General features: G+C 37.6%; 1 protein-coding gene across 2 annotated transcripts in view; it reads right to left on the bottom strand.

The window, feature by feature from the left end:
* LOC150095072 (intraflagellar transport protein 81 homolog) overlaps positions 1–16978 on the bottom strand; it is a 397333-nt gene that overhangs the window by 70309 nt on the left and 310046 nt on the right. For both annotated transcript variants that reach the window (XM_090411322.1, XM_090411321.1), the window contains exon 13: positions 40–126. In XM_090411322.1, coding sequence (XP_090267448.1) covers positions 40–126 — 87 coding nt within the window. The remainder of the gene's footprint in view (positions 1–39; positions 127–16978) is intronic.

Raw genomic sequence — 16978 nt, 5'->3', positions numbered from 1 at the left:
AGTTTAATTTAAAATTACTATTTGAAATTGAGTTCTTACTTGTTCTAACTTTGACAGATTGCTTTCTAAGCCAGCTGCACAGGAATCATAGGCTGATTTCTTCTGTTCATATTCAAATGTTATATCCTATATAATGAAACAAAGAATCTTAGTAATTTTAGCTTACAGATAACAAGTAAATCTTTATTTATAATTCGCTCTCTATGAGAGACTCCATAACTAAGTTGGTAATGATGATGTCCTTTGGAATTTTAAATCCCATCAAAGATAAAAGAATTATTATAATTATTATTATACCATCCATGGAGTTGGCAGACTCATCATGGGAGATTCATTCAACAGACAACATATTTATCATATTGAATCTTAAAATCCTTAACACTCCTTTCATTAACAACATATTTTGGTAGTGCGTTTCAATCAATGACAATTCTTCATGTAAAAAATCTACTCTTCATACCCCTCTTCACCACACTTTTACATAACTTCCAGGGATGACATCTAGCTTCCCCTCTCACCTTCTACTCTTTTTTATGATCCCCTCTGGATTAATACTACAAAATCCTCTCACTAATTTAAATGTCCATCATATCACCTCTCAACCTCCTATCCACCAAACTCTGTAATCCACATCTCTTCAACCTCTCCTCATAGCCAGCATTCCAAAGTCATGACAGTCTTAGTCACTTGCCTCTGAACCCTCTCCAATGTCTCCACATCACATTGAAAACCAGTGTGGTCTGACCAGTGCTTTATACAGCTGCACAACCACTTCTTTATCCCTACATGTTAGAATACTTCTAAAGGTTGCAGTATGATGTGCATCCTTTGCAACACCAGCAATATGCCCTCTAAACTTCAGTTTACTGTCAACCATCACTCCCAAATCTCTAATCTCATCCACTTCCTGCAGTATGGCACCAACGATATAGTACACAGCCTTATATTTCTGCACTCCAAAATGCAACACCTTGCACTTATTGATATTAAAACTACAACCCCACTCCTTTGCCCAGTAAAAAGTCCATTCAAATCTTCCTGAAGGGAATTAACATAAGCAGTGCTACTTACGATTCTTTCCAACTTTGCATCATCATCATCATCATCTAACAACTGAAGATTCTCAGTCAATCCACATAATATATCATTTACAAACAAGTTAAACAGCAGGGGCCCAAGAACAGAACCCTGGAACACACCACGAGTTACCCTCTTTTTTTGAAATGCATTCAGATAGACAATCTCTGATCCAAATAACCCATATACTATCTATTCTCATCCTCTGCAGCTTGTACACCAAATTATTATGTGGTTATCTATCAAATGCTTTTGCAAAGTCCAAGAATATCACTGTATGTGATTCTCCCTTATCTAACACACTTGTTACTTTATCATAAAATGCAAGTAAATTGCTAAGACAGGACCCACCTTTTACAAATCCATGCTGACCATCATAAAGAATGCTGTGTCCATCAGCTCAATCCTGTATTCTATTCTTTACCAATCTCTCCAACACCTTGACCACAATTGCAGTTATACAAACTGGTCTATAGTTAGAGACTTCTGTCCTAGAACCATGCTTGTAGAGTGGTACTATTTTGCCTTCTTTCCACTCCTTACGAACCCTACCCACTGCAAGACTTTCATTAAATAACCAGGTCAAGGGCATAACCAACTGTGGCTTGCAAATAAAGGTGACTCAGCAGTCTGATACAGAGGTGTTTTACCTTGTAGATTTATTTGTTGTAGAATAAAAATCCAAATTTCTCCTTCCAGAAACTTGGGTTTTTATTCTACAACAAATAAATCTGCTAAAGATTTCATACAAATGACATATACAATTAACTAAGTAAACAAGATAACTTTCCTAATCACAGAATTAATTGTGTTTCTGTAAAGCCAAGTAACTTGGTTGTGACAGAACAATGAGTCTTACTAGGAAAATTACATATCTTTGAATTATTTCAACACCAAGACAACTCTCACATCAAAGAGTGATTTCTAATAAGTTCTTTCCCCCTCTCTTTCTTTTTCTAATCATTGCTTCCACACATAACAGACTGAAAAAAATCTATAGAAAAGCAATGCAGTAAGAGGGCAAGGATGAACAATCTGTAGTATATTGTGAAGAAACACATAGAAACTAGGAGAATGAGGGTAACTAGTGAAGTGGCTCAGGATTCTGTACTAGAGTCACTAACTCTTTAATTTGTATATTAATGATATAGGAAAAGATTAAAGGGGATATTCAATTGTTTGCTAATGATGCAAAACTAAGGAGGACAATAATTCATAAAACTGATGTAGATATCTTGCAGGATGCTTTAAATAAATTGGCATTATGGGCAAAGGATAATGGTTACCAGTTTAATGTTGCAGAATGTAAGGTTATACACATTAGGTTGAAAAGGAACAATTAAGACTGACCTTTTGATCACATTCATGCCATAATGGACAGTGGTTAAGTCTGTGGGTGGGGTATATGGAACACAGGGCAAGGGTAAGTAAACAGTCACAACTATAAAGACATCACAAATGAGGGGAAGCACAGACAGGACTGGTTATAGACCAAAAAATGAATTGTTATGCTCACTTACAAATGCCAGGCATATCAGAAATAAGGAAGATAAAATTGTTGTGCTGATTTAGTTTATTTGCCCCAAAACAGTTGTAATAAGTGAAAAATGGTTGGATGAGAATCACGTCTTGACAGGAATAGAAATGGAGGGATATGATGTGTTTCAAGAAGATAGAAAAGACAAGAAGAGAGAAAGAGTGCAGCTCATGATAGCAGGAGAATTATGTCTACATTAGGTCGAGATACAAGGGGAGGAAAAGTGGCAGAATTTTGAAGCGGTATAGTGTAATGTAGAAGTTGATAAAATGATATATTTGGTTAGGTGTTGCTACAAGCCAAGAAATGTGGAGGGTGGAGACAAAGAATGTATAGCAACTTGGTTTATTGAGCAAGTGAAGGGTGATCATTATGGATGATTTCAATTCCAGCAATTTTGATTGGATGAAAGTGATAGTGTCAGGATTAAGGAGAATGAATTTCTTGAGTTCTTAAGGGCAATGGCAATCTTAACAGCAGCAATACCTGAGTGCATTCCAAAGGTGAAAAGGCTAAACAAGGTAGGAGTAAAACAGATGAATGAAGGGATTAAGCATGAAATCTAGAAGAAGAAGAATGCACTGAGGAGGCAACACAAGATGAATATTGGTAATAATCAGTTGCATGAAGAGTACAAAGAGCAGACCACGAAGGTGACTCATTTGGTAAAAACAGCAGAAGTGCAGTATGAGAAGAAATTAGCCAATCAAGCTAAGAAAAATCCTAATGGATTCTTTTGTTATGTGGCAAGTTGAAGAAAAATGACTATGGGAGGATGGTGTTAGTTGATGACATTAGCAGATTGTTCACCAAAGCAGCAGATGTAGCTGAAGTATTCATTGAGCAGTTTATCAGTGTATTTCAGCCCCGCAAATATAATTTCATTAGAAGCTGTAGTGTAGAGGGTATGGCAGAGGTACTGATGGTGAACGTGCATGAACAGAAGGTATATGAGGAATTAAGTAAACTCAATGTTGATTATGCAGTAGGATGTGACAGTATATTGCCACTTGTTTTGAAGGAATGCTCTAGATAATTAATGGCACCTTTGACACACCTGTTTAATATGAGTTGCAACAGAGGGAGTCCCAAAGGAATGGAAGGTGTAAAAAATTGTTCCATTTCACAAAGGTGGGGGGGTGGTGGATAATGCTGAGGATACAAATTATTGGCCAATCTGTGTATCTGGAATTGTTGTTAAGATGTTAGCGAAGTTGATGACTAGGATTCAGAAGTGGGTTGATAACAGCAGTATTCTTTATGATGGTCAGGTCATGCTTGAGCAATTTGCTTACACATTACAACAAAGTGACAAATTCACGGGATAAAGGAGATGATGTATTTGGATTTTTTAAAGGCCTTTTAGACTGCCACATGACATGCTAGTAGCTAAGTTAAAAGAGATGGGATTAAATAACATACTTGTGAGCTGGATTACTGATTGGCTAACAGACAGGTATGAGTAGGTTGTGTATGGAGGAGTGGTAGCCCAAAAGAAGAAGATCACTAGTGGAGACACCAGGGATCTGTTTTGGACCATTAACGTTTAATCTGTATGTTAATGATATTAGGATCGGATTAACTAGATATGCAGCTTTTGCCAAGGATGTAAAGTTGGGAAAAACTATAAGAAGTAGAGCAGATGTTGTGGCCTTGCAGGAGGATCTCAACAGACTCTGAGTGGGTAAATAAGTAGAGCAATCAATTTAATGTTGCAAAGCAAAAAGTCTTGAAATTTGGTATGGAAGGTTGGCATGCAGAATGTACAATTAATGGAAAAATTTTGAAGGAGGCAAAAGAGATGAGAGATCTGGGAGTGATGGTGGACATAGACTTGAAGTTTAGGGATAATATTGCTAAAATTGTAAGAACATCAGAACAGATTATAGAACAATAATGAGGAGGACATTGATATGCATAAGTGAAGAGGTTATCATTCCCTTTTATAAGGCTTTGATGAGGTAACATATAGACTACTATGTACATATTTGATCACCTGGTTTTGAAGGGGATATACTTTAGGGGATTCAGAGAAGGTTTACTAAGTCCGTGGCAGGTCCATTGAGTATCAGATATAAGGCAAGTTTGATGGAATGCAATTTGCAGAGCCATTTGAATAGAAGAAGAGGGATATGACTGAGATATAGGTTGGTGAGGAGTTGTTAACAGATTAATGTGGACATTTTTCATAGCATAGCGAGTACTGGGTATAACTAGAGGCCATCCCTATAAGTTGTATAAGGAGAGTGTGAAGAGAGAACCTGGTTGTTTGCATTGGAGAGTGATTGGTGAGCACAATACATTTCCTGAAAGTGTGGTGAATGCAGAAACTGTGAATGGGTTTAAGGGATGATTTGATGATCTTTTTGCATGAAAGACTATGGACCTCCTGTGATAAGTCCTTTGACTCCATGGAGATCAGATGTTAATAATAATAATAATAATATATTTACAAACAGACATTTGCAACACTAAAAATATTCATCAGAAACCTGGCCTTTTTTGCCACCTGTGGCTAGTTGCAATAGTGTTGGATAAGAATTGTGGCACTATCTTCTTGCTTCTGGATGTGTCTCTTAACCAGCCTTGCCAACACATTGATGAATATTCCAGAAATAATGAGTGAACTATAACTGATTACATCAGTCCCAGCACTACCATTTTATAATGGATTTATCTCAGCCCATTTTCCACTCATTAGGAATCCTGCTCATGTTGAGACTCAAGTTGAACAGCCAGGTCAAGCAGTGATAATTCTCTCGCACATTCCTTCAGAAACTATGCCAATATTCCATCAAATCCCACTGCTAATGGTTTGGTGGGATATAATATTGTAAGGCATTTAACTAAATCCCAAGGTGTTCTTTCAATATGTAGCCAATACAAGAAAGAACAATTATGGAAAGATGACAGTGTATAAAATGGTAGAATGATAACCACTGTGGAGGACATATTTGAGATATTAAATGAGCAATTCCTAAATGTATATCATCCTTGTGAAAGTAACATCACGCAGAACTTAAGTACAGTGGAAAGAGTGGAGGAGTCACTGATGGTGAGGGAGCAGGAGGTATATGAGGATTAGAGTAAACTTGATATTAATAAAGTTGTAGGACTTGAATATATCACTGTATGTTTTGAGGGAATGTTCCAGGGAGTTAACACCTTTGACACTTTTTTCAACATGAGTGATACAATGGACAAAACTATTCCACTTCATAACATGGTTGATAAGACTAAGACTTCGAATTATATGCCAAACTGTGTACCTGGAGTTGTTGTTAAAGTGGCAAGAGAGGGTAGGGAGGACCAAGATACAGAATTCGGTTGAGAACAGCAGCATTCTCTTTGGTAACAGCATGGGTTTGCTAAAGGAAGATAATACTTATTTTTTAAGATGACAAAAGCACTGGATAAAGAAGATGTATACAGTGGTATATTTAGCTTTACCAAAGGCCTTTAATAGATTGCCACGTCATAAGCTGTTAACTAAATAGATGGGGTTGGGTAGTGGATGAGTGCGCTGGATTTCAATTGGCTGTCTGATACCTATCAGAGAGTCATGTATGAGGGAGTGATATCCCAAAGAAGAAGGTCACTAGTGGTGTACCCCAAAGGGTCTGTGTGTTTTGGCCAGTTGCTGCTTAATTTGAATATTAACAATACTGGGAAAGGTTTTACTAAATCACTTAAGGAATTGAACAACGTAGATACGAATATAAATTAAATTACACTTTAATAAATATTTCCGATATTTCGGCAACGTCATGTTGCCATTTTCAAAAGGAACTTACAAAAAAAGGTACGTGCACGTACGCAATACAACACAGTAACTGAGAATGAAGAGATGAAGCTATTGTTCTCCTAAAAGTCCTCATGGTGCCATCTAGTATGCTAAGTAGGTGTTCTTGGCCGTTGGGCTGCAGGTCTGATGAGGTAAGCCTCCCAAATTTGGGGCAGTCACATACAACCAAATTTTTGTTGAGGTTTGGAGAGTTTCTTAGGGCTGAGGCTGATTCCATAAATAGTCTTTCAAATTTGTATTTGCTATAGTGTATTATGCAGCTTTCTTCCACCGTATTTTGTGGCGTGTATCCAGAGCATGGTCTGCAAGACCAGAATGGCTGTACTTGTGAAAGCGGATGTAGTCCTTCTGTTCAGAAATTCTGATATTTGCTGTCCTGCCTATTTGGCCAAAGTAAGACAGTTTACAACTACAAGGGACCTGGTATACACCAGGAGGATGTGATTTAGTTCAGTGTTTAGGGCCATGTCGTTAGAACAGATTAGTTTAGCCCTGTTGAATAGTGTTTTCACCACTCCATATTGTTGTGTGTGTGGGGGGGGAATTGTTGGTGAATGTATCTGCCTGTATGGGTGAGTTTTCTATAAACCGAGAAAACAAAGGTTCCATCAGGCTGGCAGGTGACTAGTGTGTCTAGGAAAGGGAGGCTGTTGTTTTCCTCTTTTTCAAGGGTGAACTTGATTCTGGGGTGTTGGTTGTTTAAGTGTGTTAAGAAGGAGAGGATTGTTTCAGAGCCATGTGGCCAAATAGCGAACACATCAACAACGTAGCGAAGCCATATGGTTGGTTTTTGTGGGGCAGAGGCTAAGGCTTTTTCTTCAAAGATCTCCATAAAGAAATTGGCCAAGGGTGGGGAGAGTGGTGAACCCATGACTGTCCCCTCTATTTGTTTATAGAATTTTCCCTGCCAAATGAAAAAGCCTGAGTTCATTGTGAACTGAAATAGGGCTGAGATATCGGGAGAAAATTTAGTTTGGATTAGCTCTAAAGTTTCCTTGAGTGGGACATTTATGAATAAGGAGGAGATGTCAAAGTTGACCATTATGTCAGTATGTTGGAGTGTAAGGGTTTTCTATGCTGGCTTTGAAGTGGGCTGAGTTTTTTATGTGTGATGATGTGTTGCCAGTATAGCGTATGAGCTCTTTGGCCAAATGTTTAGCGAATTTGTATGTGAGGGAATCAATGCCATCCACTATGGGACATAATGGCATATTTTCTTTATGTATTTTTGGGAGTCCGTAAATACGGGGGGGGGGGGGTTATAGAGTTAAACGGCTTTAATCTCTTGGTAACTTCTACAGGCCAAGAAGTAACTTTCTTAAGGAGCCTGTGAAGTGTTCTAATTTGTGAGTTGGTGGGATTGTATTCGATAGGGAGGTAAGTAGCCCGATATAACAGAAGAGCATTAAGCTTACCTGTGTAGTCCTTTTAGTTAAGTACTACAGTTGCATTTCCCTTTGGTGATAACTAATTCTTTATTATTCCTCATTTCCTGTAGAGCTTTATATTCCTTGTTGGATATGTTGGTTTTTGGAGGTCTTGCTTTGGAGAGGACACAAGCTACATCCAGTCTTACATTGTTGGCGATTTGATGTGGAAGTTGGCAGATTCCGCGTTCGATCTGGATCATAATATCCTCACTAGGTATTTTTCTGGGAGCAATGGTGAAGTTGTGGCCACATGAAAGTGCGTTGAGTGCTTCAGGGTGACTGAAGAAAGGTTGATTATGGTGATGGTAGCAAGTTTTGGATTGACGGTAGAGTTCTTTTTTAATTTTTCGAATTTTTTCATTTGTAGGCTTCGTATTTTTTCAAATTCTTTGTCTGCAGTGGACACGAGACGTCATGTAAAATAGACCAAAGTTCGTGATTTAAAGTGCACGAAAGCTCATCTTCGAAGGCATGAACAGCTTCGTTAATGTCCGCTAAGAGAAACCACGTGGTGGTGATTTGTTCGCGAAGCAACGCATAGCTAGCACGGTTATATATACGGAGCGCATTTTGTAAAACAAAATGGTGCTTGAATTTTACACAGTTCGGGATTACCTTATTATCCCGGCAGCGTTTCAGGAAAGTTAGAAGATTTAATTGTCTAGACAACTTCAACTTCATTTTACCGTATTGGCGGGCCTTCCGTGCGATCGTATCTCCGTGAATGATGTTGATTCTTGTAGACAGGCTTATACGTTGGTTATGCATTACTAAATCATTTAAGGAATTGAACAACGTGAATACGAATATAAATTAAATTACACTTTAATAAATATTTCCGATATTTCGGCAACATCACGTTGCCATTTTCAAAAGGAACTTACAAAAAAAGGCATGTGCACGTATGCAATACAACACAGTAACTGAGAATGAAGAGATGAAGCTATTGTTCTCCTAAAAGTCCTGATGGTGCCCTCTAGTGGGCTAAGTACATGTTCTTGGATATTGGGCTGAAGGTCTGCTGATGTAAGCCTCCCAAATTTGGGGCAGTCGCATACAACCAAATTTGTTGTGGTTTGGAGAGTTTCTTAGGGCTGAGGCTGATTCCATAAATAGTCTTTTGAATTTGTATTTGCTACGGTGTATTATTGTAGCGTTCTTCCACCGTATTTTGTGGCGTGCATCCAGAGCATGGTCTGCAAGACTAGAGTCGAAGCCGACAGATGAAAAAATTCGAAAAATTAAAAAAGAACTCTACCGTCAATCCAAAACTTGCTACCAACACTGTAATCAACCTTTCTTCAGTCACCCTGAAGCACTCAATGCGCTTTCACGTGGCCACAACTTCGTTATTGCTCCCAGAAAAATACCTAGTGAGGATATGATCCAGATCGAACGCAGAATCCGTCAACTTCCACATCAAATCGCCAACAGTGTAAGACTGGATGTAGCTCGTGTCCTCTCCAAAGCAAGACCACCAAAAACCAACATATCCAACAAGGAATATAAAGCTCTACAGGAAATGAGGAATAATAAACAATTAGGTATCACCAAAGCAGATAAGGGAAATGCAACTGTAGTACTTAACCAAAAGGACTACACAGGTAAGCTTAATGCTCTTCTATTAGATCGGGCTACTCACCTCCCTATCGAATGCAATCCCACCAACTCACAAATTAGAAAACTTCACAGGCTCCTTAAGAAAGTTACTTCTTGGCCTGTAGAAGTTACCAACAGATTAAAGCCGTTTAACTTTATACCCCCCCCCTTTTACTGACTCCCAAAAATGCATAAAGAAAATGTGTCATTACGTCCCATAGTGGCATTGATTCCCCCACATACAAATTAGCTAAACATTTGGCCAAAGAGCTCATACACTATACTGGCAACACACCATCACACATAAAAAACTCAGCCCACTTCAAAGCCAGCATAGTAAACCTTACATTCCAACATACTGACATAATGGTCAGCTTTGATGTCTCCTCCTTATTCACAAATATCCCACTCGAGGAAACTTTAGAGCTAATCCAAACTAAATTTTCTCCCAATATCTCAGCCCTATTTCAGTTCACAATGAACTCAGGCTATTTCGTTTGGCAGGGAAAATTCTATAAACAAATAGAGGGGACAGCCATGGGTTCACCACTCTCCCCACCCTTGGCCAATTTCTTTATGGAGACCTTTGAAGAAAAAGCCTTAGCCTCTGAAGAAAAAGCCTTAGCCTCTGCCCCACAAAAACCAATCATATGGCTTTGCTACATTGATGATGTGTTTGCTATTCGGCCACATGGCTCTGAAACACTGCTCTCCTTCTTAACACACTTAAACAACCAACACCCCAGAATCAAGTTCACCCTGGAAAAAGAGGAAAACAACAGCCTCCCTTTCCTAGACACACTAATCACCCACCAGCCTGATGGAACCTTGGTTTTCCCAGTTTATAGAAAAACCACCCATACAGGCAGATACATACACCAACAATCTCCCCCCTCCCCTCACAACAATATGGAGTGGTGAAAACACTATACAACAGGGCTAAACTAATCTGTTCTAATGACATGGCCATAAACACTGAACTAAATCACATCTTCAACACTTTCTCAACCAATGGCTACCCCCCCCCCCCAAAAATCCAAAAAATATTAAAACCTACAAACCACATCCCCCTCCCCGCCACCTCCACAACAAGGATTACTCCAAATCCATCACCATTCCCTACATCCGAGGCACCTCGGAAAAAATTACCAAAATCTTAAAAAAGCATGACCTGACCTCCTGTTATAGGCCTTACAAAAAATTGGCATCCCTTATCCGCTTCACCAAAGACCAACCACTTCCCCTAGACTTACCTGGTGTATACCAGGTCCCTTGCAGTTGTAAACTGTCTTACTTTGGCCAAACAGGCAGGACAGCGAATATCAGAATTTCTGAACAGAAGGACTACATCCGCTTTCACAAGTACAGCCATTCTGGTCTTGCAGACCATGCTCTGGATACACACCACAAAATATGGTGGAAGAAAGCTACAGTAATACACTGTAGCAAATACAAATTCGAAAGACTATTTATGGAATCAGCCTCAGTCCAAGACACTCTCCAAACCTCAACAAATTTGGTTGTATGCGACTGTCCCAAATTTGGGAGGCTTACCTCAGCAGACCTTCAGCCCAACGGCCAAGAACATCTACTTAGCCCGCTAGAGGGCACCATGAGGACTTTTAGGAGAATAATAGCTTCATCTCTTCATTCTCAGTTACTGTGTTATATTGCATACATGCATGTGCCTTTTTTTATAAGTTCCTTTTGAAAATGGCAACGTGACGTTGCCGAAATATCGGAAATATTTATTAAAGTGTAATTTAATTTATATTCGTATCTACGTTGTTCAATTCCTTAAGTGATTTAGTAATGCATAACCAATGTATAAGCCTGGCTACGAGAAACTGGGAAAGGTTTGAATGGTGTTATGCAGTTCTTTGATGATGCAAAGTTGAGAACCACTACGAGAGGTAGAGCAGATGTTGCTTTACAAGAGGACTTGAATAAACTGGGTGAATGGGCAAGCATGTAGATTCCCAGTTCAATGTAGGGTTGTGTGATGGGATGAGATGTAGGGTATAAGATTGGTGAATATATCTTAGAGGAGCCGTAGAATCGGTGGTGGAGAAAGGACCTAAAATTAGGATGGAGGGGGGGGGATACTGCTAAAAGTGTGGGGACAGTTCAGCAGATTATGGCAATGGTATGAAGGGCAATGATGTGCAGATGATAAGGATGTTATAGTTCTAGTGTATAACACTTTGATCAGGCTGTAACATATCGATTGATTATGGGCATACTCTGGTTATACAACACGTTAGGTTCCAGATCACTGTCATAGACTGAATCACGGCTTCCCCCTCCCTCCCTACTTGTGGATGCATGTAATGGTTTAATAACATTTTTAAGCATCATATACAGTCATACCTTGGTTAATATTACCTCTGATAACGAAGCCTTGATATAACAAAATCTGCAATTTCATGCCCCATTTTACATAAAAATATAAAAATTTTAAGGTCAATGCCTGGCAATCATCTGATTGGCAAATGACACTGACTCATCACGTATTCCCAAGCGGTGGGTGTGTCTGTTTTAACAGTTTCGCACATCATCCACATAATTTAGTTGTTGCTTACATTCCGTAGGGTGTGTTTCAGTGTGGTGCATTGTAATAAATGATGTATACTCCCTGATAGCATTATTGTAGATTTTGTAAATATTAATATTTAGTTAAAATGTCAGAATCAAGGAAAAGAAAAGAAATTTCTTTAATAACTAAATTAAATATCGTACAACGTATTGAAAGGGGTGAAAGAAAATCCGATGTGGCATATTCTTTAGGATTAGCAAAGTCAACTTTAACAACCATACTTAGTCAATCAGAAAAAATAAAACAGTCTGCTCAGAATTGTACAGATGTTAAAGAAGTAAAATTAACTCGCTTACAGAGTCTAATTTTAGAAAAAAATAGAGAAAATAAATGTTAAGTTCATGGATAGATGATATGTCACAATGTCATATGCCTTTAACTCAAATGGTGATTCAAGAAAAACCATCATTTTTGTTTAATCACCTGAAATCTAAACAAACTGAAGAAATCGCTGCTTCTCATGGTTGAAAATTGAAACCATTAATAACGCAATTGAAAACATTAATAGCTCTTGGAAAGAAGTCACTCAGAAATGCTTAAATGGAGTTTGGTGCAAATTATGGCCAGAAGTTGTACTAGAAGAAGAAAATAACATTCAAGAGATTAGAAATGAAGTTATCCAGGTGGCTCAATCAATAAGTTTCAAAAATGTCGACAAAGAGGATGTAAAAAATTTATTAAATGCAGAAGATGATGGTTTTTCAGTGGAAGATTTAGAAAAACTTTTTAACAACAAAGCCAGAGAAAATGAAGACGAAATTAAAGAAGTTCCTACCGAAAAAAGTGTTAGCAACCAAAGATTTAAAAAGGTGCTTGAATGACATTGAAAATGTTTTAAATTTTTTCAGTGAAAATGATCCTGATTTAGGAAGAAGTGTTATTGGTAAGTGATCAGTGTTAAATGTAATAAATCTGTATAGGCAATTGTTAAATGAAAGAGAAAAAAACATAAACAATCAACTTTAGATTTGTATTTTAAAATGTCATGATTTTATCTTTGTTATGTATGTAATGCTGACTTTTTATTTAATAAAGCTTTTCTTTTTTTCAAAAAAAAAAGTCTTTGGGTGGGAGCATCGTGTCACTAAAACCGTTGTATGAATGAATGCAGCATAGCATAAATGGGCAATGGTCATAATCGAGAAAGCATTTTATCAGCAGATCATTATAAAGCATCATAAAGTGGGAAATTGCTGTACTGTGAAGATGGGTGACTTGGTTTTTGAAAGGATGAAGAGATATTGGAAAAGGTCCAGAGATAATTGACTATGGTGATTTCTGGTCTCTGAAATATTGAATATGAAGACAAACTGCAGAAATGCAATTTCCAAAGTTTAGTGGACAGAAGCAGAGGAAGGGGGGGGGAGAGATCTGATTGAGATATATATAAGTTGGTAAGGGGTTATTACTAGATTAATGTGGATACCAAGAGAACAAGGGGCCATCCCTGGAAATAAGGAAGCTGGGAGGGGGACTTTTTGACTGGAGAGCAGTAGGCGATTGGAATGCATTGCTGGAAAGTGTGGAAAATGATACCACAATGACTTCATCGAGATCTGATGATGACAATAATCCTAACAGGCATCAGTCCTGTCACATCACTCATTGCAATATCTCCACTGATGATATACTTTTAAAGGAAGAGTTATTTCCACCTTGCAGAGAATCAACAATTCAATTTTTTTTCACTTCTGTCACCTCCTTTAATAATCATTCTTCTTTTTTACTTGCTATTGTTGGATCGTCCTTCCTGGCTTTTGATCCGCCATCTTGCCTTAACGTTGTTCTTATTAAGGTTAATTAATTGTATGTTGATTACTAATCCGAATATAGGGAAATTTCTATTATACTGCGCCACCCTATATTCAGATTAGTCTATGAAAAATAGTGTAATCAAATATTAATTAACTTTAGCAGTCTAATGTTTACATATAGGCCGAATTTTACATTTAACAATTTAGGTTCCCGCTAGGTCCGATAATTTTATGAACGGTGCAGTGGAAAAGAATCAGGCTAACAACAAATTAAAATCAATAAATCAAAAAATTTAATGCAAGGTTATATAATATATACATAAGCATACTTTGGATACAAGATAATGCAAAATTAACTCAGTTCAACTACACATAACATTCATTTAACTTTTGGTATTAAACACTGAACTTCAAAATCTAATTTCTCTCAAATAGGCAAAAATAGTTCCAAAGTTCATTACCACTGAAATTCACAGCATTTATTTTAACAATTGTATTCTTTATCTATCCCTTGGTTAGAAATCACATAGTCCAGTCTAGAGATAGCTATTATCTTAAGGGGGGGGGGGAAGATTATTAATCTTCTAGCTTCAGCATAAACATTATGTTAATATTAGGATTTAACAGAAAGAGATAACTCTTATAACTTCACTCTAAAATGCTATAAAATACTACTGTTCTTACCAGAATAAATCTTTGCACATATTATTCACTGAGGTACACTTAAAACTTTGGATAATTAACACACTGGAGCTACACATTTCAAAAGTAATCTTCTTTAAATTAACTTAATCTTTAACTTCAGCATATCGCAAATGCAGACACACTTGCACTAGAAAATCTACTTATTCCCCATATACTATTTTACAATAGAATCAGCTTTCTACTAATCTTCCTTGAAAGCTCTGAAATACAACATTAACTTCAGAATTCCATATCAATATTCTGAGTTGTCAATTTACATTTCGATCCTTTGTAATCTGATCACAGCACTTAATTCTTTATACTACAGCCTCTTACTTAACTCCGTGCTGCCAAAAAAAATATTTCCTCATCTCTATTGTACTGTTCTCAGTGCCATTACTGTGCTGAGTGCTCCAATTGTACTCAGTCCCTGGTTCCTTAGTTCTAATGCTATGACTGACAACCAACTGCTACTCACTCTCTTGTTTACTCTCGCTTTCCGTTTATATACTTTCACTCCTTTTTCCTGCCAAAACTTGTTCTCACTGTCTAGCTCATATCAATTCCATCTCACATCCATAACTCACACACTACACGCTCGCGCCTTCTATTTTTAACTCCGTCTCCATGACAACAATTAAAGCAGTGCATAAGCATTACATAACATTATACCTTTATATACAGAAACTAAATAAAAGGATATTTTTCAACTCAATTAATATATAATTAATTATGATGAACACAAATTCTTCTACTATCAATATAGGAATAATTAAAACAATCTGAACATTATTTTTATATAGAGTCCTTTCTATTATTAATACATATCTTAGATTAAATAATTAAATAAAAAAAAACTCAAAGATAATTATATGAATAATAGTTTATAACAAGAGATTTACATTAAATATTATCTACAAATGTAGCCTTTGATATGGTGGATTATGTTGGATTCTGAAGGGAGTATTAATAATTCTAATTTCTCTTCATTCAGAATCCAACACTGTATAGCAAAAAATCTCATACATAGCTAATTTCCTATCATTGTTTTGCTCACTTTTTCATGTTGTTCAACAATCATGCCTGCGCTTTGTTCTGATCATGAGTGTGCTGATCACCTTTATCTTTACACACTCTACACAACATTTTCTTCTTTATCCTAGCCATGATCCTAATCTATTTCACTTGGGGTCATCTCCTGGTCCATAATCAACATGATATTTTGTCCTGAGTCGTCACTCTCTCTCCAACTAGACAGTTTGGATTTTTTTTTTTTTTAAAGGGACATCCATGTTAAACAGTTTACCATGTCTTCTCAGTTCTATACACATTGCCATTACCTTCCACATCACGTTGATCTACAGGGCATCTCATGACCATGACCTGTCCAAACTATCTAAGCTGTTGCAGCAATAGATCTAACTCTGAAGCTCACAAAGGTTTGTTCGTTATATGCTTTGCCCAGCATGGTAACATCTACCCACCTCTGCATCTTCACATTGGTGACATGTAACTTTTGTTCTCATTGTTTCTAAAGAATCCAACATTAGGCATCATATAACTAGTCTAGCCATAAATACTGTTACAACTAGAACAGCCTATAAACCTTTAATCTATCAGTAAATCATTTATAGCTTTCAGCACATACAAATCACATGTATAATGTGCAAATAACAGCATTCAACATTCAAAATGTACCCTTCTTTTGCCTTCAAGCACACCCAGAGTCTGTCAACCATATATTCATCGTGGAAGGGAAAAAAAAAGGAAACACTGCCACTGCTCACTCCAAATCCACCTTCAGCATGGCAATGGTGGGGTATTGTTTCTTGCAGGCTACGCTCTCAAGCTCCAACCACAATTTCAAGTCCAACAGATTCAGATCAGGACTACCAGATGGTCAATCAGATGGTGATATGTGGTCAGGCACATTCATCTCCAACCACTTGTTGTGTAGTCCTTGCCTTGTGCGCAGGGGCTGAGTCCTGTTGAAAGGTCCATGCCTACTGTGAAACAAGTTGTTGATGGGCTGTACCGCAGGTTCCAGTACAGTGTCTTGATACACTTTGGCAGAAGTTTTGACCCCTTTCTTGCAGAAATGCAACGTGGATATCCCCCCCCCCCCCGATACGTCATCCCTCCCCTACCAAACCATTAATGAAGTGGGGAAATGACCTCTCTGGGTACTATGGCACATGGCAACCATCTGGAGATATGCTCAATCATTTTGGTGGTTCAATAAATCTTCAATGATGAAAATCTGCTCATCTGTAAAGAGGATATCTCTGTGTCTGTGGTTCATTTACTGTCAGTGAAGAGCCTTTGATTTTATCACCTTCTGCCACATATGTTGTGGTGTTAGGAAGTGTCCAATAGAACAATAATAGGCTCTCACCCTCCAGGTCATCAGTTAGTACATGCAACATCGTTCTCTAAGAAATGTTCATCACTCACGACATTATTTTCTGCATTCTCACAGGATTATGGCAGAGGCAT

The sequence above is a fragment of the Typopeltis vanoorti genome, chromosome 21 (assembly GCF_054136105.1).
Source record: "Typopeltis vanoorti isolate ZY-2024b chromosome 21, IOZ_Tvanoo_1.0, whole genome shotgun sequence".
Taxonomy (NCBI): Eukaryota; Metazoa; Arthropoda; class Arachnida; order Uropygi; family Thelyphonidae; genus Typopeltis; species Typopeltis vanoorti.
Note: the sequence above shows the minus strand (reverse complement) of the source record. Positions and strands in the feature narration are given on the sequence as shown.